This window comes from Misgurnus anguillicaudatus, chromosome 21, assembly GCF_027580225.2.
Source record: "Misgurnus anguillicaudatus chromosome 21, ASM2758022v2, whole genome shotgun sequence".
In the NCBI taxonomy this organism is placed as follows: Eukaryota; Metazoa; Chordata; class Actinopteri; order Cypriniformes; family Cobitidae; genus Misgurnus; species Misgurnus anguillicaudatus.
This window is the reverse complement of record NC_073357.2, coordinates 57,060,468-57,086,701: the sequence shown is the minus strand read 5'-3', so window position 1 is coordinate 57,086,701 and position 26,234 is coordinate 57,060,468. Positions and strand designations below refer to the sequence as shown.

The following is a 26,234-nucleotide window of genomic DNA, read 5'->3' as shown; positions in this document are numbered from 1 at the left end:
GTTCAATGTTCAGGAAGCACATCATAGCGCGTGATACATTTTGAATTTAGTTGGCGCGATGGCGGAGCGAATATGTCCATAAGTGGCAGAGAGAGAATGTCTAAAGTTTGGGATCATTACATTCAGCATCTGAACTGAAAACATCCACTGTTGTTTCACCAAGCGTCGATGAAACAAGGTAACGTAGCTTCCGCTGATTTTAATCCCATACTGTATTTGTAGCGATGTCGTTATGCGGTTTGACTAGATATGATGTTTAGCTTTGATGTTTTTAAGTAGTAAACGTATTCACGTTCAATTGCAGGACAGTATAGTTTAAAAAAGAACCCCTTGACACACACGCATGCACTACAGGTGTGTGTACCAAAAACGGCACCACAGTGCAATCATATGAGCAACTTGTAATCTGACATATTTTGTTCAATAATAATAATAATCTCTGTCTTATTGGAGTTTAGCATAAGGAAGTTATTCTCTCTCACGCGAGTCAGACCGATCGCGCAATGCATCACATATGCTTAAACGTTTATGTAGCCACGCAACAATAATTTCAGCATGCATTCACTGTATACAGCAGCTGACGTGATGATGTGATTTTTCGAACGGATTCTTAACCTAAAATGCACCGCAATGCAAGTGATGCTAACCAAATGCAGCGTTCTATTGAAAAGTAATGTATGTATTTCTGCAGTACCAAAATGCAATGAAGCAACTGAACGTCTGACTGGGGTGTCACTCTTCCTCACCCACAGAACGCGTGCACAGACAAACACAAGTGCACGTGCGCGCGCACACACAGGTTGTTACCATAGCAAATAAGCTCTCCCCAGAAATGATATATTATATGTTAGTAGCCTAATGGTAAATGCTGCAGGTGTAGAAATGTACATAAACCAGATATTTACTTTGATGTCAGGGCTAGATTACAGCATGAAACCTGTTGTGCATATTAATAAATTAAAGTGTTTAATTGTTGGCACTGGCACTTATAAACACTAAATGGGTAAAAAATTGAAATAAATAGGCTTATTTCTTGGAGCCAAATACCTCTGTTTTTTTTAGAAATAAAAGCCAAATGCTTGAACATTTTACAGCCAAGTCATTTTCGTTATGCATTACTTGTTTTGGTTGTTTAAAAACACACAAAAAAATTATCCGATTACTCGATTAATCGATCGATTCAGTGCTAGATTAATCGATTACAAAAAGAATCGATAGCTGCAGCCCTATTACATTTCGACTACAAATATAACACTTTCAATAAAGATTAATGTTTCTACGGGTGAAATGCTCTTTTAAAGCTGAAACTTATCAAATCCTATCAGAGGTCCAGAATGTCATTGAAACACACCAGTGGCTTTGCTGTCATCAGTATTAAACATGTTACCCCTCTAAGTACCCATCCCCACAGAGCCCCCCCTCCCCCCCCACACATAACAAATCCCAATTTAACCCCTGTGTATTAACAGTATGTATTTATATGTAATTTAATTTGATTCATTACATTCATTTAGATCAGGTTAATTTTTTAGTGCTTCTCACAACACATTTTAAATCAAAACAACTTATCAGCAAATACATGTTTCATGTTATAATCAGCAAGTTTATCAGTCAGGGTTTCAAAGTAATGTGCATATGGGAATATTATACAGCTATAAGATAATACACTATGTGGTTAGTTAACAACTAACTACAGCAACATTGACTGGGTTTTACCCAGATAGCACAGGTACGTCTGTGAGATGTCTGGTAAAGATCTGGAGATCTGAATACATCTGGTGTGTAAAAACATCTTATAAAGGAAAAGAGCTGCTTTACATACATTCTAAATCAAAAACGTCTTGCAGACATCTTCAATATGTCTATATGACATCTTTTAGGAGACGTCTCACAGACGTATTGCAGATGAGAAAAAATTTAAATAAGACATCTTGCAGATGTAAACGCAGACATCAAATAGACGTCTCCGAGATGTATGTGTGCTATGCTATCAGGGTCTGAATGCACTGACAGAGGGCCCCTCACAAAGCTTTGCTTAGGGCCCCCCAGCATCTAGGACCGGCACTGCTCCTGATTAACCTCAGATACGCAGAAACAACATGTATTATGGACGCTTTAAGTACAAATATCTAAAAATGTTTAAATCAAAATGCATTTTCTTGATGAGCAAAATGACCTAAGAAAATAAATCTAGTTTTTAGAAGAAATATCAAATTTAAGTGAATTTGTGCTTAATCAAAGCAAAAAATCCCCCAATGGTGTAAGAAAAAAATCCTAAACTTCTTAATTCAAGAAAAATGTGTTTACCCCACACTGCAAAAAATGATTTTCAAGAAAAAAAAAATCTTAGTATTTTTGTCTTGTTTTCAGTTAAAATATCAATGCTTTTTTCTTGATGAGCAAAACGACCCAAAAAAATAAGTCTAGTTTTAGACCAAAAATATCAATTTTAAGTGATTTTGTGCATAAGACGAGCAAAAAAATCTTGCAATTTTTTCTTAAACACTAAAATCAAGAAAAATTCAAGAAAAATTAGCTTACCTCATTGGCAGATTTTTTTTAGCTTGTTTTATGCCCCAAATCACTTAAATTTGATTTATTTTTGGTCTATAAACTTGGTCGTTTTGCTCATCAAGAAAGTGCATCTTAATAAGCATTTTTAGATATTTACACTCAAAACAAGACAAAAATAGCAAGTAAGAAAGTCATTTTTTGTAGTGTAGACATTTCCAAAACTTCACACGTAGCCAAACACAACAAATGCTGTCATTCCCTGAACTATCAAGATAACTTAAGATGATGTGTTTTTCAAAACCAAACCCTTTTGTTTTGTTTTCCACAATGCCTAACATCGCAGTGTGGGCGGACGAACGCAAGAGCCAAATTCATGAGCGGCCCTTTGAAAAACGTCAATGGAGGTCAGCGGAGGGGCACATTAGTGGGGGCCTTTTCCTATTTCACTTCCAGTCATTAGTGCTTCTCTGGCCACCTGTCTGAACCCGGGCTAAATGAGGCTAAATGGCCTGCTTTCACCTCTCCTGCCCTTCAGAAACCAGAGTAGAACAAACAGAAGCTTGGCATGCGTGCGGCTCTTACACTCCATTAAAAACAACTCGACTGGAGTTAAAAGGCTACAGCAGCGGCATAGATTTGTTTTGCACTTACTAGGGTTTCATATCAGTGCATTTTATTATTCACAGTGATATTTAACATGGTTAGAGTGAGAAAAAAAATATGAGAGTGACAGGGAAAAAGAAATTCAGTAAGAGCCAAGTATGCAAAGTACAATAGAAACGCTAATGATGCAATCAACTACTTAAAGAAATTCTGGCAATGAAAACAACACATCGATCCAATAGCTCGTCAAAGTGGCATTTGAAAACGGGTTGCATCAGGACACTGGCAGCCTGGCACGGTTGCGTCTGCTGGCACGGAGCCGCTCGTGTCTGCGGGTGAGGCCTTTCTGGGCTTCGCTTCAAGTGCAATAAACTTTCAGAAGATTTAGGACTGACATTTGGAGGCATCAGCATGCACGGCTTGCAGGAGTGCATGCAACACCAAGGCGACCCCGGTCTGCCTTCAGCGTCCCGCAGAGGGGATTTGTGTCAGATAGATGCCTAGAAATATTACTCCAATCTGCCTCCGACTGTTTCATCATGAACCGAAAGCTGGTTGCCCTTAACCTCCTGCCATTCGGAGACTCACGCACCAGGCTGAAACATGAGCAAGTCGATACGTTTGTGCACAAATAAAAGGTTGCATTTATATATATGTAAAATTACTTGGCAATAAAAACAAAGCATTGAAAGCATATAAATTGATCCCCCGTCGCCTGCATGCATGCATTAAAATTTCAAAACAGCAGCAATGAAACCAAAATAAACATTTGGGGTTTATGAGATGAGCAGTATATGAGAGGAGTGGGTGGACTGTCTGCAGCATCTATAATAGACTACAGCACGGTGGAAAGACATCTCAAAGTGTTGGAGAGATGTGTTCCCTGCCACAAGATATGGCTGCTCTCTTTTCCACCCACATGAAGTGTCACCGCCACGCAGATCTGCCCAACACCCCGATGAGAAAAATAACACATCGAAAGAGAGATGCACAAACGTGGAAGTGTCTCTCGCCCATCATCTGATGCTTAACGCCTGCACTGCAATAGATTTGTGTAATGTGTATTCTTGACGAGACTGTCAAGGATACACATTACATTTATAAAAAAATGACTTGCAGTGCATTACAAGGCATACATTTTATCAACATGTGTGCTCCCTGGGGATTGAACCCGTGACCTTTTGAACTGCTAATGCAATGCTCAACCAATTGAGCTTGGGAACATATGGTCTTTACAATGGGTGAAATAAAATTAAGACATTTCTGTATTAAATTGATAGTTTAAGACCTGCATGATGATTGGTCAATCGTCATAGCTGATTGTCAATTTTTGTTTTAAAGCATTGTTATGTTGTAAATGTCAACACAAGAATGTCATTTCATGATTATGTAAAATAGCAATTCCATGCAAATGTCAAACTTTTTTTAACCAAAAGTTTTAATCAAATGTTTTTAACCACACTGATATCTCAGATGTCAGTATTTTGTGGCTTAGCTCGTTTCCCGCCATCGTTTTTAAAGGAAGTTGCCAACCAGCGCTAGCATTTTTTATGTTTTTTACAAAAGTTTAATGCCTTCTATAGAAAATGTTCTTCTTTAAATATATAAACATACAATACATCAAATGAAAGAACAAAGCATCTGCTTTCAAAAAAGTTTCATCCTATCTTCATTTGTTTTTGGGTCAGGGAAAAAAACGGGTTGGCAAGATGAGAAATTCAAAAATCTTAAAAAAAAACACTTGTTTTAAAAGCACACATTATGTTAATTTAATGCAATAAAAAATTACATTTGCACCATTTTTATGAAATGTCAAATGGTGTAACAACCGTCAATTGTGCAAAAGAACGAGAAACATAAAATATTTTATTCACCTTGATGACATGTGAGCGTAATAATAAAAAAAAATAATTTAAAATATTATTTTATTAGTTATTTCTAGTGGTAAATTTAAATGCGTTTTTGTAATATTTGTCCTGACATATGCTGAAAACAGCTCTGTTTTCTAAATAGTCTTTAACAAATGATGTCCTATTACACTAAACTAGATGATTATATTTTATTCCACTTTTTTTAAGAATATATTTCTATTTTCATTTAAAAAACATACTAGTTACACCAATTGACACGAACCGGTTACACCACATTGACATTTTTGCAATTATCCCCTGAATATTCTTTCAAAATTAAATAAAACAGAAATTTTAGACTTGGTCCTCAAAAAGACAATGTATGAAAGTAATCTGCAAATTTATTTTGAAATTTTAACCCTTTAAATTTAATTGAACCATACGGACACAAAATAGTTAATGTCACGTCATTGACCCTTTTAGCACTTTTCAAACATATTTAGGTTTCTTAAAATAAATAAAAAATGTAAGCTAAAAGCCGAGATAATTGCATCTTGTAAAAGACTTTTGTTAAAGATCAGTGTCCGGTTGCATAAACCTAGCCGTGACGTTAAGACTGCGTCTTCAGAATGATTCTGACTAACTAGCAATTAATTAGGGCCAATCGGTCTTATTATTTGGATTTAAATTAGACCAATCTACCTTTCTATGTAACAAGTTTCCGTTTAAACATTTTCCAAATTTATTTTCCAGTTACTCAAGCACAGATTTTGCAGTTGTCATGTGCATAACAGAGAAATGTCACATGCATCCATAACGCTGGATTTCCTTAAATATGCACACATGAAAATTAATATATTTTTGGTTCTTTGGAGTGACGTACCTTTTGTATTCGTTGGGTATTATTGCTTCTGGTTTGTGCGTTTAAAACAGAAAACACATGCATAGGCCAATGTTTTTCTGATGTCTGGACTCTATCATTAGAGGTTTACGAAAACATAAACAGATGGTTCAATATATTAGCAATAAAAACATACTCTGATCAATTATATTTTCAACTGCAAATGTCACATCCATAACACTGGAATTGCACAAAACCAATGAGACATTCGAGGCTTTGCCACATTATGAACACAGTCACTCAATTTTTGCATTGTGCCTAACTACATTCTTCAAGCTTAAATGCATTCACAATATATAGCAAAGCCTCTCGTAACCTTACTGCTTGATACATGGATTATGAAAATTAGATCTGACATAAGACCTCAAGTCACTTAATTTCATCCACGTCAAATTAAATATGGCATCTACCCTTACTAGCGTCCTTGTCTCTCTCTCTTAAAAGTGAAAGAGTGGATGATACGAGCCTGCATCCTGCAAACAGATTTAGCTGTAACCCTTCAGCTGCATTTTCTCATACACACAAACACACACAGCCGAGTGGCCACATAGGAGCAGAATGAATCAGACACACTGCGCCCATAGCAAGAGAAACCGAAAACACTTAGGCGGCTGTGTGCTGTGAATGTTGATGAGCCAGCCGTCTTTATGTGGCAGCACCGAGTGTGGGTGGGACCGACAACGCTGCCTACCCGTAGCCTAGATATGCTCCTCTCATTTAGGAATTGAGGCGATTTTTTTCCTTTTCATGCTCAACAATCAGGAGCGAGGCTGGTGGAGAGCAGATCACCCTGATGGCTCTCGCGCTAGGCTATGATTAGATGTACAAAAATCCTCAAGAGACATAAACACACGGATACTGGCTGAATCCAGTTATAATAAATTCATTTTGTACCGCAAGGCGTCATTTTCTGCTTTGGATTAGAAGCTGTTAAAAGAACAAGAGCTTGAAATGATCAGGACATACAGGATAAATCTGTTTTACTGGCCCCGGGGGAGGAATTCTTAACAAACAGACATAACAAAACCTGTTATGCGCTCTTACCATCTTCGGTTTCTTGCCACACGATGCCCTCCAGGTTGACGCTGGTGCCAGGTTCGCAGGGTCCCAGGCATTCGGGCTCGGTGGACAGGGCCACGTCGGTTGTGTTGACGGCCACCGAGCGAGTGCGCACCATCAGCTGCTCGCAGGGTGAGGAGATGTCAGGATTTCCCATTGAGGCGAGAAGGTGAAGAGGTGGAGGAGCTGAAGTGGAGACCGGAGACTCCATCTGTAAAAAAAAAAAATCTCAGTGAGGTAATGAATAGCACCTAAGATCCGTACATGCCCCCAAGAAATCTCAGGGTTCAATACCAGTTAAGCTCAATCGACAATATCCTTTGAAAGAAAGTCAGTCCACGTGGCGGCCATTCCCATGCATTTCCTATTGAGCTATCTACATGCCTATCTTATGTTTTAAGTTACAGAAAGAAATGCAAAGGCGTCATAAATCTGCTCAAATCCTTGATTTTAAAAAATATAAAATGAAGTTGGTCCATTTAACACACACGCACACACACACTCGCACACGTACACACGCGCACACATTCTCAAGTAAAGACTGCCGTAAAGACAAAACATAGTATTTGCCAATATGTTTAATTGGCTCTTAAAATAAAAGGCGAGACCTCCGTCGCTACAGCCTCCATACTGAGCACCGTCATCTGTACGGTTTATTAATGAAGTGTTCGTCTCTGAGGTCATGAAGTCTTATTGCTTTTTCTTACCTGTTTGTAAACAAGAACATTGCGTGGCTTTAATGTTTTATCCAAAGCATCTTACACTGCATTCAAGGTACATTTTTAACAGTATGAATGTTCTCTTGGAATCAAACCTATGACATTTGCACTGCTAAATAAGGGCTGCAACTAACGATTATTTTCATAATCGATTAATCGGTCGATTATTTTTTCGATTAATTGACTAATCGGATAAAAACATAAATATTACACAATTAGATTTTTCACTTATTATAGCTAAATAAGGCAAAAGCCACACACTACTACAGAGATTTACTAATATTATACAATATATTTTTTAAGCCTTAAATAAAGTTTTGCAGCTTTAATTAGTAAAACATCTTTAAATGTCAAAATATAAATAAACAAAACGAGTCTTCAGTGATGTGCTGGTGAGGAAATTTTGCCACAGATTAATAAATTTTAATCTTCAACTTTAGACATTGATGGGTATTAACATTATTCGTTATTAACAAAATAAATAAGCCGTTATGATATGAAAGAGATATACATGCTTTGTTACAGTTAGGGGCGTAACGATTCAATGTGCGTGTGCAAATGCGCGTTTTCTCAATGAATGAATTTGAATGAATTACGGTGAAATCCCGGCACATCCGAAGGCCAGGGGGCGCTCTCATGCAGAAACTCCAAATGTGCCACAGAAGAAGTAGCATTACAAACGCTATTCCAGGAAATGTCTACAGGAATATTTATTTTGCTGTTCTTCAAATAGTTTCAGGTATTTTCATGATAATAAAGAATATTTTAAATGATTTTTATTTAACGAGTGTTGCTTTTTAAATGCACGTTATAAACGACTCCGACTCATAATGATTTTAGATTGATAAGGACTTCCTACTGACCAAATGCCATAGTGCACGCACAAGCTGTGCATGAAACAAAGAATCGCAGCCTTGCGATTCAGAATCGATTTCAGACATGCATTTTAAATGGGACACGCAATTTAATCGTTACATCCCTAGTTACTAGGGGTGTAACGATTAACTGTGCAAACGCGCGCTTTCTCAATTAATTAATTTGAATGAATTACAGTGAAATCCAGGCACATCCGAACGCCAGGGGTCGCTCCCGTGCAGAATCTCCCTTTGTGCCACACAAGAAATAGCATTACGAATGCTATTCCAGGAAATGTCTACAGGAATATTTATATCGCTGTTCTTCAAATTGTTGCAGGTATTTTCATGACAATAAAGAATATTTTGAATTATTTTTATTTAACAAGTGTTGCTTTTTTAAATGCACGTTATAAACGACTCCAACTTATAATGATTTTAGATTGATAAGGACTTCCTACTGACAAAATGGCGTAGTACACGCACAAGCTGTGCATGAAACAAAGAATCGCAGCCTTGCGATTCAGAAACGATTTCAGACATTTTTATTGGGACACGCGATTTAATCGTTACATCCCGAGTTACAATAATAAAAACCTTTATATCCCTTTTACTTAACCTTTAACAGATGCTTAGTTTAAGGTTCAATGCTATTTTTATGAAAACCCTACAAAAATTAAACAAATACAAATTAACTTATATTAAACGACGAAATTAAACCTTTATTATTCGTTTGCGCTTTTGCTTCTGTCATTGTCCTGTCAGGATTGCCAGTCCGTGAAACAAACCAGCCCAAAAGCCATTCAAAATTAGTCCAAAAGCATCCCAATATTTACAGCCCAAATGCCAACAACTAATAAACCAAATCCTTTTATCTCTAACCTGCAGAAAAACATCAACCTGCAGAAACCGTTTAAAAGTAGCCCAGGCTGCCTTGCTTTTAAACAAACTGGTTACTTAATGAGAAGATAAAGCACCTGATAAATGTGCATCTCATGTTGTATGAAGAAAACATGCCTGACTTTAATTATAAGCGCACAGCTCACGCCGTATAAAGCAGACGTGTGTCTGACGGTGGTGCGGGAGCATGTGACGTCAAAGACCAACTAATCGATAATGAAATTTATTGACAATTTGATCGATTAGTTGTTGCAGGTAGGCCTGTCACGATAGCTACTTTTCATAAGTCGATTAATTGGAATATAAGAAAATAATAATAATAATATTCTAAATATGTAAAACATAAATATAATAAAATATGCATTTTAATGTTAAACAGCTAACAATCGTTGTTCAGTGCAAATCCCAGTTTTTTTTGCTTTAGACGAGTGTTACTCTGATCGCACCTGTTAGTATAACACACAGTCACGTTTATAATAGCTACACCTCAGATCTAAACACTAGATATTATGGTTATGTTTTAGATGGCTTTTGTATAGCTGTTTTTATTGCCTCTATTTTGAACAGAGTAGACATGCTGGTTTGTTTAGGTTAATTTCCTCTCCTCACGTCTCATTCCTGTCAAAAATGCGGGTTGTAGCTTTGACACCAACTCCAGTCGGATTTATTCTTTCAAACTGTATGTATTCACCAGAAAATTTCTTAAAATTTCTCTTTGCCTCTCAGTGTCCGCGCGCGCACATGTGTACTCTTCCGATACAGACAAGAGACAGAAATGCGATTGGCTACAATGCTAATGTGATACATTTTTATGCAAACAAACACATATAAACACCAGGGCAATATATCGCAACCCCACCAGGTCATCTTCACTTATCGTGCGATAAGTCAATTTAGTAATTATAGGGACATGCATAGTTGCAGCCCTACTGCTAATGCTACCAATTGAGCTACAGGAACACTTACAAATAAATGACAAATTTCACATTTAGAATCAATAAACAATAGACTCAATACAAAATAAGGAATAATTGAAACAGGCCTTTGAATTACTCAAAAATAATGCACACCCAAGGTGGTAACGCGGGCATGATGTGCCTTATTTTCGAGTCAATTAGGGGTGCACTGATAAATTGGCCTAGGATGCTTGCTATGCATCTCAATGAATTACGGTAAAATGCCGTTACATCCAAAAGCCAGAAGGCGCTCTTGTGCCGAAACTCAATATGCGCCGCAGAAGAAGAACCATTACACACAGATATGGCTTATGGATATATTTATATTGCTGTACTTTAAACCTTTTCAGGTATTTTCTTGATAATAAAGAATATGTATGATTATGTTTGACGAGTGTTGCTTTTACAAATGCATGTTATAAATGATTCAAACTAACAGGTATGGGTGCACCGATATATCGGCCGATGATGCTTGCTATGCATCTCAATGAATTACGGTGACATGCCGCTACATCCAAAAGCCAGGGGGCGCTCTTGTGAAGAAACTCAATATGCGCTGCAGACGAAGAACCATACACGCGCAGCTCCAGGAAATGGCTTAAGGATATAATTATATTGCTGTTCTTCAAACCTTTTCAGGTATTTTCATGATAATAAAGAAGATGTATAATGATTATGATGACGAGTGTTGCTTTTTCAAATGCATTTTATAAACGACTAAAATTAACAGTGATTTTAGATCGATAAGAACTTACTGATCAAAAGCCGTAGTACACGAAAAAGCTGTGAATAATATCGGCTGTGTGATTCAGAATCGTTATCGGCCAGGTATTATTAGTGTATATCGGCATTTATTGCCGCATCCCTTGAGTCAATTATTCTCCTTATACCATGGTAACCACAAAATAAACCTGTTATTTCAGGTAAACTTGGTGTAGTGATATGGAACTGTAATGCGGCCGACAGACCTGGAACTACTATCTAGGTGTGCGTTTACTTAAAAACAATGCACACCCTTAGAATCAAGCATTCAACAGCCGTGTTGTATGAGTAAATAATAGGCATAATGCGTTGTGAAAATAAATAAATAAAAACAAGTAAAATGTAGCTACATTTTACCTGCCTTGCAGTTTATCCACAGAGTTAATATACAACTGCATGACACATTCACTATTTATGCCACATCAATATTCTCTTTGTAGACACAAAAAAGACAACAGAAAAAAACCAGAATGACTGAATGTTTTTATAGTCGTACATCTGAACCGTGCAGACACCCTGAAGACAGCGAGGGAAACCATGGGAAAATATCAAATAGAAGGTCTGAACAGTGTTTAATGGGCTGTTATCACTTGTGATTGAGATAATAACAGGCTCAGAGGCTCATGACTGTTTTAACCTCCTGCATGAAACATTACACCAGCGAGAGCAGATCATGTCATCTCAACTACTGGCTGATTTATGATCCTGCGTGACTGCCCGTGTGGTAGCTGATGTGCTGACACAACAGACGAGCAAATATCCAGCTGTCAGCTCAACATACAGAGTCAGAAAGAGATGCTAAATATGCTCCAGCAAAGACACGTCCAATCCAATAATCTAGCGTTGATCTGTATTTAAAATGTGACAAATTAAAATCGTTTACAAAAGAGTGCATAAAACGTGAGAACGAGAGCGATAAAATGGCAAGCGCCACGAACGGGCCGTGTTGCCAGCAGAACCTCATCAGAAAAACGCCGTCATCCTTACTAGATACAGAACAGGAAAGAATTACAGGCCTATGGACGTGGCCAATGTAAATACAAAAAGATTCCATTCCTTCATGCTAATAATTCTCTCAGATGAGAATTCAATTTGATTTCTACATCTTGCCCAAGTGTCAGTCAACACACAGATGCTTTTAATACTCTTGCAAAACACTAACGTAGCCTAGAACAAGAAATTAAACACAGAGAAACCCCTAAACTCAATAAAGACTGCTTAAGATGATGAAAAACAGCCTAAAGCTGAAAGTAAAGTCCATTCTTTTACACAGTCGAACGCATAGCTTTGCAAAGCATAATTCATTAGTTTGAACGTGTGCGTAGGCACTAGACACATGCAATACCTTCCTGGCCTACAGGGATGCGTAATGAGCAGTTAGGTAGGTCTAAAGTGGAGACGCCACAAGTAAAACTCATGTAAACATCTATCATGGTACACTTGCGTGAATCAGAATACTTTCTGACCTCTTCGCACAATTTCGCACTTTTATATGGCCTCCATTGCCGACGTGGCATCCACGCGTTGCGGTTCGTTAATGCAGCAACTACCTTGTGAATCAACGCCCCCAAGGCACCTTGGGGATAAACTAATTACTGCAAGAAGATTAAAAGCGCAAGTGCGAAATTCATGCGAATAAAGGGGGTCGCACACCAGACACTAATTTTTCTAAAAAATAAAATAAAAATCGAACACATTGTTTTTTTTTGTGGGTATACGCACACTGGCGCTGACAGGTGGCGCCTGTCCGCGGCACCCAGCTTTGACTCAGGAAGTTGCTCAAATCCCTGTCACGCCACACAGCGCCACTCACATAGTTTAACTTTAAATAACATCATATTTGTCCCAAATCATTAACGATTAAAATTGGCTGCTAAGGTATATTTAGCATTTTGAAGTAGACGCCATCTGACGAAGCTTGCACTATTTAATGTGCACTTCCGGTTTACGATGTTCGACCCCCTTAAGGCAATTTACGCTCACCCTCGCATACGTATAAATAGTTAACTATATTTCGGCCTTAAGCCTGTAGTATAAACCGTTTTTTACATGTGCGCAAGCTAATGCACACAGTCAAACGCACAAGCGAGCAAAGTATAGTTTATATGATTCGTACATGTACACAGACGTTTGAAGCATGCGCATTGCGACAAAATCCAATGCATCTCCTGGGCTACATAGTACATGCTCATGTAGGCGCATGCGCAGGTCCTTTGCATAAAAAGAATGTATAGTAAAAAAAGTTATTTTCGGCATCGAAGTTACTAATACATTTATAAAATCAATTGTTGTATGTGTGACTGTTAATGCAACATGAACTAACATGAATAACTGTACTGACTTTAACTAACATTTAGGGATGCACCGATACCACTTTTTCCATCTCCGATCCGATTCCGATACCCGAATTCCTGCCGATCCGATACTATTTTTCTTGAACAATTTAAATCACACACACACATGCACGCACACACGCACACACAATGTTAAATGCAGAGGCGGACACTAAAGTATTTTTACTTTCTACATAAAAGTAAAACTTTAAGTATTTGTATTTTATGAATGTTTTTCTTTGGATTCCAAAGCATATTACCATAATTTTTACTCCACTACATTTCATAATTTCAAGTTTTTGGTTTATATTTAATATTTAAGTACATTAAACATCTAGTTTTTTTACTTTTACTTAAGTTTAAAGAACTTTTGTACTTTTACTCAAAAAAGTTAAATGTAATTAAGTATTAAATCAATTTTAATATGCAATATAAAGGGAATACACAGTATGATTCTATGCTTTAGAATGTAGTGAACATTTTTTTTAGTAAAGTAAAGTTTTTCCCAAGACAAACACTTTGATAAAGCACAGATGCTTGGAAAATTTACTCAAAGTGCTCAAGTAGTGTCTGCCTCCAGTTAAATGTCTATAGTGCTTTCTGCTACATCAAGTATAATTTTAAATGTAAAAACCAATAATTTAAAACGATTTACAAGTTACAGAACATTAGTAATTATTAACCATGGCAGTGTTTAGGAGAAAATAAAATAGGCACGTTTGATCAAATAAGTATGCAAAATATATTTTCCTTAATTGCGCAAAAAGTCAAAGTAAAAAAGCTTTAGTGTGCAGATGATTAACTCAGTTTGCAAGTAAGTTACAGTGTTTCTGTAAACTTAAATATCTTTAAATGTGCGTTTGTTCCTTCACATGAAGCTATTGAGTGTAAGATGACTTTGATTATAATGCATAAAAACGTTAATGGTGCTTTTATAATACTTTGTCGTTTTAATCGCTTGTCAGTAACAACCATGGGTAACGCGCAATATCGGAACTGGATCGGTCCTGTTAGTCCGATATCCGATCCGGCAAAAAAGGCCGGATCGGCCCCGATACCGATCCAGAATATCGGATCGGTGCATCCCTACTAACATTACTGTATTTTCCAGACTATAAGTCACACTTTTTTCATAGTTTGGCTGGTCCTGCGACTTATAGTCAGGTGCGACTTGTATGTCAAAATTAATTCATTCTGATTAACGTGAACCAAGAGAAAACATGACCGTCTACAGCCGTTAGAGGGTGCTATATGCTGCTGCAGTAGCCTACTTGTATATTTTGTATGCTATTGTTTACGTTAGCTGAATAACCCTTAATGTGTTACGTTAACATGTATAAAAGGTTTTGAATTTTAATTGACATTAATAATTATGATTACACTATGAAGGGTAGCTGTGGACACTGTGCCCCCTTAAATTTTTTTGGTGCATGACACCCCTGAGTGCGCACATACTTGTCTGATAATGAAATATGCATCACATGCACTGTACAGACTCTCACGTATGCGTAAAAACAGAACTATATTTCTAGCTTTAAGGTTGAGCTAAATTCAGCACCGCCATAAACACAAAAAGATCAAATATAAGACCATGCAGAACAGCTCAAGTGTGAGTACATTGAGAAATGCAAATGAAAGTGGTACTCATGCACACTTAAGAGGTCAAAGCTCAACTCCATTTCGCTCACAGAGAAGCCAATGACTTTCTAAGATTGGAAAAGGGCAACGTGGCCACAGGAGATGAGACAAATCTTCACAGCGGTTGCCAGATAAATCTGGTGAGTGCAGAGATGCAGAACCGAAACAAGCGGTGCCTGAAAGGAAAATTAGCCTCAGGTCTCCAACATCTTTACAAACCGAGATTAGATAATATCAACACCTTTCCGTCAAGTACGAGAACACCGGGGCGAAAAGCATCGAGTTGTTTCTGCGGCTGCCTAATCCTGTTTACACTCTTTGTGTTAACAACTGACACTGCAAGTGAAGCAAAAACTGTGAATTTAAAAGCACAACAGCAGCAATTAATTTTATGCTAATTATAAATAAAACCTCCTCACACCCACTCAGCCGCAACACATCTAGTTAACCGATGCACAGCCTTTCGTCAAATGCAAATATTGAAGTGATTTTTATAAAGGATGTAGCCGTTTTCCACAGGGTGTGGATGAGAGCTGCTACAGATGCCTGTGGAGCTGAATGTCTTTTCATCTCAGGCCCATAGCAACAGCTTCCGCTCATTCGCCTGTTGCTAAGAGGACAGATTTGACATTCCCCAAAAGACATCCTTAGAAAAACTAATAGGGGGGAATGAAACAATTGCCTTTGAAGAATCCGAACGCTAAACAGCGAGAATCAATCTGAGAATGATAGCAGTGCCTGAGGGGTGAATGCAGAGATGAAATCGATGGAGCCTAATAAACAGACAATCAGCACAGACGCTCACCACCGACTCTCTAATGTTCTTGACCCATCAATTCAAACTGCCAAATCGTATTTTATTGTTACGTTTTTCTTTCATCTTCTTCAAAATCAACTATTATTTAGAGATGATATGCAATACTAGATATATGCATGACTCGAGAGAACTATTTTAAAAATATAGGTGCTTAAAAGGTCTTCATAGTAATGCCATATAACGATCCCAAACCAGCAAATGAAAACCAGAACTATCAAGACTCACTTTAGCATGAACGCTTCCTTAAAGGCACCCTTCTTAAATGATTCATGGTAACACCAAGCAAAAACTGAAGTAAAGACTCTGTTAAACCAAGCCATGTTTGAAGTGAACGGGCGCTCAGACGGGTCGTGGCTCTGAAACGGCGATCTGTCATCTTTACTTAACTGCTTTTGTGCTTCCAAGACAGCAGATGACCTGAAGTGATCAAGTGAGCCGAGGCTTTATTTCAAGCACTGAAAACAGACCGCTGTTCATCAGCGATCCTTCATGCAGCCCTTTTCTTTCCTATGCTTGATGGCAAGATAAAAGCTCTCAAGTTGAACGCTGTTGGTTTGAAACAGACACGGTTGGACAGTTGCAAGAAAAGTCAACACAATTGCACATGATCGTTCCTTATTCATTCGCGAGATTAACATTTTTATGAGATGAAAGCTTGATTTTCTTGAGTTGTATAAGGCAAGGATCAAACGTCCTACACTGGCTATAATATGCTCCGAGACTATACATATACACAAATGAAAGGTGCTATGTAGGGATTCACCGATAGGATTTTTTTGGGCCGATACTGATTCCGATTTAAACAGACAACTTCTGGCCGATACCGATGCCGATATTAAACACTTGTATACGATACTATACAGTTGGTCTATTAGCTAGTTTATTTCTGCATCAAATTATTTTTACTGAACATGGATTGGATCTAATTAACATTCAACTGACCAACATAATAAGAGAGGCACAAATCAAGCTAAAACAAATATAATAAGACAGCATGACAACCTTCAAAGGTGGTTTTTGCTATTCAGCATTTATTTTATTAACATCATTAACTCATTTTTTAAATATAATGGATTTCTTTATGCAGATAATTAATAAACAATCGGTATCGGCTAGGGGTGTAACGGTACGTGTATTCGAACCGGACCGTTTCGGTTCAGGGCTTTCGGCACGGTGCGCACGTGCACCGAAAGGCCGAATGCATTTTGTGTGCGCCTGTGCGGAACATAATACGTCCGTTTCCGCACGAACATATTAAGTGGCGGAAGTCTCCGCGTTCAGCGCAAGTCTTCTGTCAAACATATAACATAATTCGGCCCGCAGAAAGATTTTTATTTACTTAGTTGTATATCCGTTTGATTATTGATGTAAACGTTTACGTGTCGTATCTAAAAGCGCATGTTAAACGCGTGTCAACGCGCTGCTTTGTTCTTTCAAAAGTGCGTGAGAGGATGCACGTCTTTCGTTGCTACGCATTCATGAGACGCGCTTTCTGTGACAGCAAGAATAAGGAATGCGTGATCAGATTTTTCATCTGCATATCACGTCAATCATATCATTGTCACAATGCGATCAGCTGGTCGGGACAGAGAAGAGCTGTAACCCGGGGTTACTCAGCTGTCACTCAGCTGCGGAGGGGTTCGTTACAGCTTACATTGACGACACAAGCAAAGATTAGGAGAAACGTGCAAAAGATCAAAGATGGCTATGTATGCAGCTCACTAATCTCAAAATGAGTGTATAATAAGTATATCATCATGTTGCTTGCTATGCAGTTACACATAGAGCAGTAAGATTATTTTTATACAGAGATGGTACATAGCCAATTCAATTCTGTGAGTTAAACAATCCAAAATAAATCAAAACAGAAAATTTTTAGTGGCAAAAATGTAGGCTAATAATTCATAAATGTATTCAGGAATTGAATTTGTTAGTTCAAGGTTTTAGTAGAAAAAGTTTAAGAGAAGGTTAAGATAAGAGCTACCTTCTGTTATAAAATAATGTAAAAAATAACTTTGCAGTAGTATTTTATTTATAATTTTTTTCATTTTATATAGATTTTATCTGTTATATTTTAATAAAGTGTTTAAAAAAGTGTAAACAAATTGTAAAAAAAAGTTTAAAGTAATAAACAACCTGCAGTTTAATGTTTGCATTTCTCCCCTACTGTACCGAAAATGAACCGAACCGTGGCTTCAAAACCGGGGTTCGCACCGAACCGTGATTTTTGCGTACCGTTACACCCCTAGTATCGGCCTTTCTCGTGCTATTGCCGATATGCCGATGGTTTCAAATTCATCAAAAATTGTCCGATAAATATCGGTGGCCGATACATCGGTGCATCACTAGTGCTATGCAATGCCATTTTTAGCTGAATGGTTCCATAAAGAACCTTTAACATCTGAAGAACCTTTAAAGTCCCTCTGCGGAAAATCAGGTTTTTATTGTTGTTTATGTGTCTATGTGGTGTTTTAATATGTTTTGATATGCCATGGGAAAATGTATCATTCAACACTAGGTATGTAACGGTATTATACATTTTGCGGTATTTTGGTATAAAATTTTCTCGGTATCACCGTGGTCACATGATTCGATAAAACGTTAGGTCTTCCGGGCAAACAAGTGGAGTTTTTTGGGCCAAGTGGAGCGAGCAAAGTGACGCGAGAACTACAATTCCCATAATCCCATGCGTGCCACTCTGATGCCTCTCTACTAGTGGAGCGACAATGGCGGATTCTGCCAAGAAACACACATTTTTAATTGGGTGTGTGGTAAAATTTGGATTTGCTGTGACAAAAACCGAGAAAGGACAAAAGGTGACGGACATTGGAAGGTGACGGACATCTCAATTGGAAGGCTTCAGCCTTCTTAGGTTGCATACGCATTTAAACCTTGTTTATTTAAGTTAACTGAGTATTACATTCGCAAGTCATAAGCATATTAAAACAACGATTAAATAAGAATAACAGTCAGCTTGACAAATGTTAATATTCTGAAACAAGACAATACGTGTCTTTGTGACGTATGCAGCCTACAAATGGGACCAATAAAGGCTGCAGACTTCCAATATTCATTTTTACTGGGTTGTTTTAGTTTACAGGAATTGACCCATATTAAAACACATATTAAAGACAGTCTTATCCCTGTGGTTTAAAATCACCTTGGTTTTATCCATGGGCTAGAGAGCCAACACAGAGCCAAGTCTTTCATCACTGTATACGTCTCATCTTTCCCAGCAACGTCAACGCTGCCGCGCCAAACACTCCATCAACAATGGCGGATGTTACATTACTATGGTCATGGCTTTGGCATCCAAACGCGGTGAATCCAATGTTTATGTGCAGCTCACATAATTTATATAAACAGAGATTGCAATCGAGAATAACGGTAAGTACATAACAAATTGTATCATTTACACAAAACAACGTTAACCTTAGCATGTAGCTTCCCTCCTAGTATCATGTCACAGTAACCCACCCCCAGCTCCTGAATCAATCGGTTCTTAATTCTAGACCAGCAATGTTTTGGAGCTACTTAAGCAAAACTGATGGCAAATTGCTGCCACCATAAATATGTATAAGGGCTAGATGTGTTACGGCTGAGTTTCTAGCGTCGTCACCTGGCGGCCATCTTGCCTCGGGCAGCTCGCTCACTCGTAGCATTGCGTTTTAATGGTGCAGGTACTTTTAAATGACCATAACTTGACTCAATTTTCTACCAATTTTCAAACGGTTCGGTTTCTTACAAACGATATTAACATGGCTATAATTCTGGATCCTTTAACATGTTTCATGAAAATTTTTGTATAAGTATGCAGTGTCATAGGTACATCTTTGACGTTTATAACAAACCAAACCGTTTGAAAATTGGTAGACACGATCCGGAATAAAATCCTCTTTTTGGTACTTAAACATCAGGGTTCTTGTCAGATGTACCTGCGCATTGCTCTGCCTCACTTATTCTCTTTAGTTTCTGTTTATTTCTGTCTAACTTTGCGGCGAAAGCATCCACTGTACTAGCGGAGCGAACACAAGCATATCTGGCATGCGCAATAATAAATGTCGCACCAAGACATCAATGCGGCCGCTGGTAGTGATTGCGTGTTGTCGCGAGAACTGACGAGAATGCGTCTTTTCTCCTTGAAAATATAATTACATGGATCGTAGAAATGCTGGATTGAGATCGTTTGGGGGGGTCGAATCGAGATTGCGAGCTTTTAACTCTTTCCCCGCCATTGACGAGATATCTCTTCAATCAAGAGAAAACGCTTCCCCGCCAATGACGAGTATTTCCGTCTTTCCGCAATACCGCTATTATCCACTAGGCCCTTCCGCAACTTTTTAAAACCGGAAGTATTGCCCTATGGCAAGCTGCTGCATGTCCGTGTCTGTTTTAAAGATCGCTCTGAATTATCTCAGCTTTTTGCTCAAAATGTGGTGTTTTTGCAGAAACCTACCCATATTCAAAAGCTGATTACAAAAGAACTACTGAAGGTAGGATGAAACTTTTTTTGTTTGAAAGCAGAGGGTCTGTTCTTTCATTTGGTATATTGTATGTTTATATATTTGAAGAAGAACATTTTCTGGAAGGCATTAAACTTTTGTGAAAATCATGAAAAATGCTGGCGCTGGCTGGCAACTTTTTTAAAAACGCTGGCGGTGAAAGAGATAACAATTAATTATATAATATTTATTATATAAATATAATTACCAAATATTTTTCATTCAACATGAGGCAGTGTAATTGTCCATGTTTGTGTACAACAAGTTCAAGTTACACAGAATTAAGTATTATGGTGCAAACAACAAAAATTTGATGTCCACGTGTGTGGACATCCAGGTCTTAGGAGGTTAAAGGGGTGGTTGAATGGTATTTCATGATTCTGACTTATTAGCACAGTAATAGAGTTGTTTCCTCATGCTAAACGTAGGCAAAGTGCTAAAAAGAGTAGTTGGGTGTGTTACAGAGTATTTCTGTGCCGAATGCACTTCGCCAGGGTTTGTACAAGTTTCGGAAAGTTTATCTGATTACGGGTCCAGCTGACGTTTCAGGGGTTTCTATACATATAGCTTCTTTTTATGGGCACTCCCCCAGAAAACCCTGCCCACTTACAAACGTCACATCACGCGACAAGCTTCGTTTAATTTCAAACTCAACAATGTCCCGAAAGAAGAAGTGTGTTTTTGGATGTAAGGAGAAGAAAGCCAGTCTTATGGAAACAATGGATATAGTTTGTTTATCCAGGGTAGCAGCGGAGTTTTGCGTGTGTGTTTGTTTAACGCTGGATTTCATTGAAAAATCCCAACCGGGTCATGAGTTGCATGCAGTAAGTAAGACTCCTGTGTTATTTTGAAATCAGGTGCGTGCATATTATATAAATGACACGAACATGTAGTATATCATAAGTTAAACATTATTTGTATAGTGTTGCATGACTCATACTCGCTCCTCCCGCGGTAGTAACTCCCCCTTCTCAATTTTTTCGTATGTTATCGGAAATAATCAGTAAAGCTAATCTTTATTTTATAAATCTGATAAAACTAAAGACTCTTCGGAGATATAAAGGATGTAATACCACTCTATAGGTACTCCAGATTAACATCAGAAATGCAGAAACAGCTTGCTATGTGAGCTTTAAAGTCAAAACATAAGAGATAAAAATGCTCCAGAGGCATTCAGCGGGTTTTACTTCTGAGATCTTCATATACTTGCTTGAATAGCACTATGAATATAGAGCAACTGTACTGACTTTGTATGTATTTACTGTAAAGCTAGTTTAAAACAATGCAAAATTGTGAAAAGTGCTTTAGAAATAAATTTGACTTTAAAAAATTATATGCAATCAAATGCAATGGACAAACACATCCATATGATCTATCCAAGAGAAAACAAGGCCTAACAATATCTAGTAAGCCAAGAATCATCTCCCCGACAGACAATGGGTTAGGGTTATTCAAAACAACCAATATCCCTCAAGTTCATCAGCACAAACAGCCACAGCTTGCCATACGTTCACCATGTAGTTTTCAGGTGGTTAGTGGTCTGGCTTTTACACAGCAGGTGGTTGAAGAACATTCTCTCAACGTGGCTTGTTCATGTCTGAACCCCCCCTACCCGCCTCATTTGCTCTCCTCTGTGCAGCTGGTTGGTTTGGGCTCATGCCCAGTATTGTTTATGGGCTCGTGGAGGGCTGCTGGGGGAAAGGGAGGCCCTGAGCTGAGATTCCCACCTTCCCAGAACAAGAGCAGCATTCCTCACAGCAGCTGCCAGAGAAAATGGACGACTGAAACACCAGCAGCCTTATCGCTCACATTTAACAACATAATCATTTACAGATGAATCATGTTAATCGGTAACACTTTACAATACGGTTGTATTTGTTAACATTAGTAAAGGCGTTAGCTAACATGAACTAACATGAGCAATATAGTTTTTCAGAATTTATTAATCTTTGTTCATGTTAGTTAATGCCAATACAGTCGTTTATGTATAACTGATGCTATCAGTTACAGCTTTTGATTTTAAAACTGTAAATGCTGAAATTAACATGAACTAATATTAATAAATGCTGTAGAAGTATTGTTCTTTGTTAGTTCATGTAAGCTAATGAATTTACCAATGTTTACAAATATAACCTTATTGTAAAGTGTTGAAGTGATTCTGAATCAATAATAAATAAAAGGAACATTATTATTTTATACACATATATCAATGTTAACAGATACATTGGTCAGTGACCAAACGGTTTGGCAAGATGAGAAATTCAAAAATCTTTAAAAAAAAACTAGTTTAAAAGCATGCATCAGGTTTATTCTAATGCACATAGTGTATTTATGCAATAAAAAATACATTTGTAACATTTTTTTAAAAGTTAAGACTGAATGGACCTGAAAATGTCAAATGGTGTAACCACCAATTGCGCCAAAAAATGAGAAATATTGAATATTTTATCCACCTTGATGGCATGTAAACATAATCATCAAAATAATAATAATAATAATTTTAAAATATAATTTTATTAGTCATTTCTAAATGTAAATTTTAATGCGTTTTGTAATATTTGTCCTGACATATGCTAAAACAGATGTTTTCTTTTTTTTTTAAATGGTCAAATTATGTAAAAATGTATGTAAAAAAAATCATATTACACTAAGACTATTATATTTTATTCCACTTTTTTATGAATATATTTATATTTTCATTTTAAAAAAATACTAGTTACACCAACTGACACAGAACAGTTACACCACATTGACATTTTTGCAATTATCCCCCAAATATTCTTTCAAAATGAAATAAAACCAGACATTTTAGACTTTGTCCTCAAAAAGAGAATGTATGCAAGTAATCTGCAAATTTATTTTGAAATTTTAATTCTTTACATTTAATTGAACCATGCAAACACAAAATAATTAACGTCACATCGTTGACCCACATTTTATTTACAAATTTAAATATTGCGGCACATTGATAACCTGGCACGATTTGTCTCATGACTAGTTATTATCAAGCGCTCAGATTTGTATGTTTATACTGATACACAATGCATCGTTTGCAAAATATATAATCAAAATCTTAATCACTTTCTTTCACAAACCATTTATCATTTAAAAAATATTATTTTATAAATATATTTTCTCTTCAGAAGGTATTTATTAACCCACTAGGGTTTAACAATAGATTTTTGCATCTGCATTTTATCACCTAATAAAATTTAATGACTGCATTTTAAGATTTTCCAGTGTTTAACTGAAGAAGCAAAGTGGGATGGAATTAGGATGATCATATCTAGTGAACTAGTCTTTAAAATGTTAAAAGTGTGACTGCAGCACTAGAGAAAAAGATCCAGACGTCAAGCCAAGCGTTAATAATATGTATCGCACATCATAGAGGAAGAGTGATAAAGTGTTAAACAGACGTGGGGGGAAAGAAACGCAAATTCTTCCCCTCCTCCAAAACAGCACCCCCTGATGTGAGCAGTCATTCACTAACAACAGTATCTATTACAATAATAATCCACATTCTTCTCAAGGTCATCCTCTCTGGAAATGGCCGAGCTGAGAGGAAATCCAGATAAGCAGCTCAGAGGATTTCTGCATTTCCAGCTCACCGCTGCGTCATACAACTTCTTACAACACGAGTAAAAGCGCTACAGAAATCGCCGTCGGTGCCAGAATCAACAGTCAACAGTTTAAATCCATAAACTAGAACTTTGGCCCACAATCCTGCAAAACAAACACATCACATCTGGGGCAAAACAGATCTATTTATAAACCTTTTTTCTCTACATGCCCACATTCATTGCAGCATTCTGCCATTTATGAATCAAATATATATATATATATATATATATATATATTAGGACATGACAAGCAGCATTACTGTTAAACGCTTCAAGAAATTAAAATTGGGTCCGTCATCATTCAGTTTAATTGTATGTCATTTAAAGCTGATTGCAAAAAACTACACATGGACACTACACATTACAGACATGCTGCATTTAAAAAGTGTGTGCACTTTCCATTTTATTTGGCAGATTTGGTCTTTATTTATCCCCCAGGAGCCGTATGGATTACTTTTGCAAAGGATGGATACACATTTTTTGGGCTTGAAGGACATTATAGAGATTGGAAGAGCTAGGACATTTTCAAAAATATCTGAATATGAATATTTCTTGAGGGTGACTGTCATAGTTTTGGCATAACCATCTTTTTAAATGAATTGTGGCCAATGTGTATCTGAGAAAAAAAAAGTATGATGCGATTTCCCCCCACTTCAAATATTTTACATCAATAAAACATTAAATTTTTTTGTGATTTTTTAAAAGTGCACCTATTTCATTGCTAAAAACAACATTATTTCATGTATTTGGTATAATACACTTTGTTTGCGTCGTTTATAGTTCAAATAACATTATTTTTTAAAACCGTAAATTTTTGAAGCTCCAGATAGACTGCTTTCCTCAAACGCATTGATTATAGGGCTGTAACGATTAATCGTGCAAATGCGCGTTTTCTCAATTAATTAATTTGAATGAATTATGGTGAAATGCCGCAACATACAAAAGCCAGAGGGCGCTCTAGTGCGGAAACTCCAATTGTGCCATAGAAGAAGTAGCATTACAAATGCTATTTCAGGAAATGTCTAGTAGAATATTTATATTGCGGTTCTTCAGATTGTTTTAGGTATTTCCATGATAATAAAGAATTTTTTTAATGATTTGGTTTAACGTGTGTTGCTTTTTTTAAAATGACTCCGACTCATAATGATTTTAGGTTGATAAGGACTCTTACTGACCAAAACGCCATAGTACACGTACAAGCTGCACATGAAACACAGAATTGCAGCTTTGCGATTCAGAATCGATTTTAGACAGGTCTTTTAAGGGGAAATGCAATTTATCGTTACAGCCCTAATTGATCATGTACAAAAAACTGATAGATTAGAAAAGTGTTTGCTTGTTGTAGTCCAAAAAAAGAGATTTACGTTGGAGACCATAACTTGCGTCATTGTTTACTTTGGGGTTTGTACCTTTTGCATATCGTTAACATGTACTAATACACACTTACATACACACTTACACACCAAAGGAAATGTAAAATCGTAATTGGGACAATAGTTGCTCTTTAATAAAATATAAAAATAATTGTTTTTTCCAGCTTTCTTTGATCATATCTACCAAGGGTGCTAATTAGGCATGGGCCGGTTACCGGTTTCAAGGTATACCAAGGTTTTAAAGAGTCAAGGTTTCAAAACCACTAACATTTTCTGTAATACCGTTTACAACGTACACTGTAAAAAATTACTCTGGAGGGTGTTAAATTTAACCCATCAAAATTAGTTATAATTTAATTAAGTATATAAGCTAGCAAGTAAAATAAAAAATAATGGGTATATTCTACCTTCACTATCCAATTTTTAACAGTAATAACTGCAATACTAAAAAAATAAGTAACATATACCCCAAAATATTGGCCTTAGCACCACAAAGTGCGCATGAATCAACATCCAGGCGGGACTCGAGTCACCATTTTTCATATCATATCGGCGGGAGAACTGCGGTTTGTTGACAGGTAAGTTTTTGTTTAACTTGTTGATATCATCATGAATGGAAATTTTAAGTTGGTTAACTGTAAAATCTACCAGAAGTTTAGTCATTTGCGTGCTTCTCTGTCTCTGTTGTTGACAGATTGATAGGTTAGAATATGTCAGTCAGGTTAGCTTTGAATGAAACATCGCCCAGTTCTTGCACCTGCGAATACGAATAAAAATCCATATTTATGATTAAAATATTAACTTCCATTATTATTATTTACATGTCTGAATCT

At 37.1% G+C, this 26,234-nt stretch overlaps 1 protein-coding gene across 2 annotated transcripts in view; it reads right to left on the bottom strand.

Moving 5' to 3' along the window:
- The window catches only part of znf609b (zinc finger protein 609b), an 81,136-nt gene that overhangs the window by 18,664 nt on the left and 36,238 nt on the right, over positions 1–26,234 (bottom strand). For both annotated transcript variants that reach the window (XM_055214781.2, XM_055214790.2), the window contains exon 3: positions 6,913–7,138. In XM_055214781.2, the coding sequence (XP_055070756.2) occupies positions 6,913–7,138 (226 nt within the window). The remainder of the gene's footprint in view (positions 1–6,912; positions 7,139–26,234) is intronic.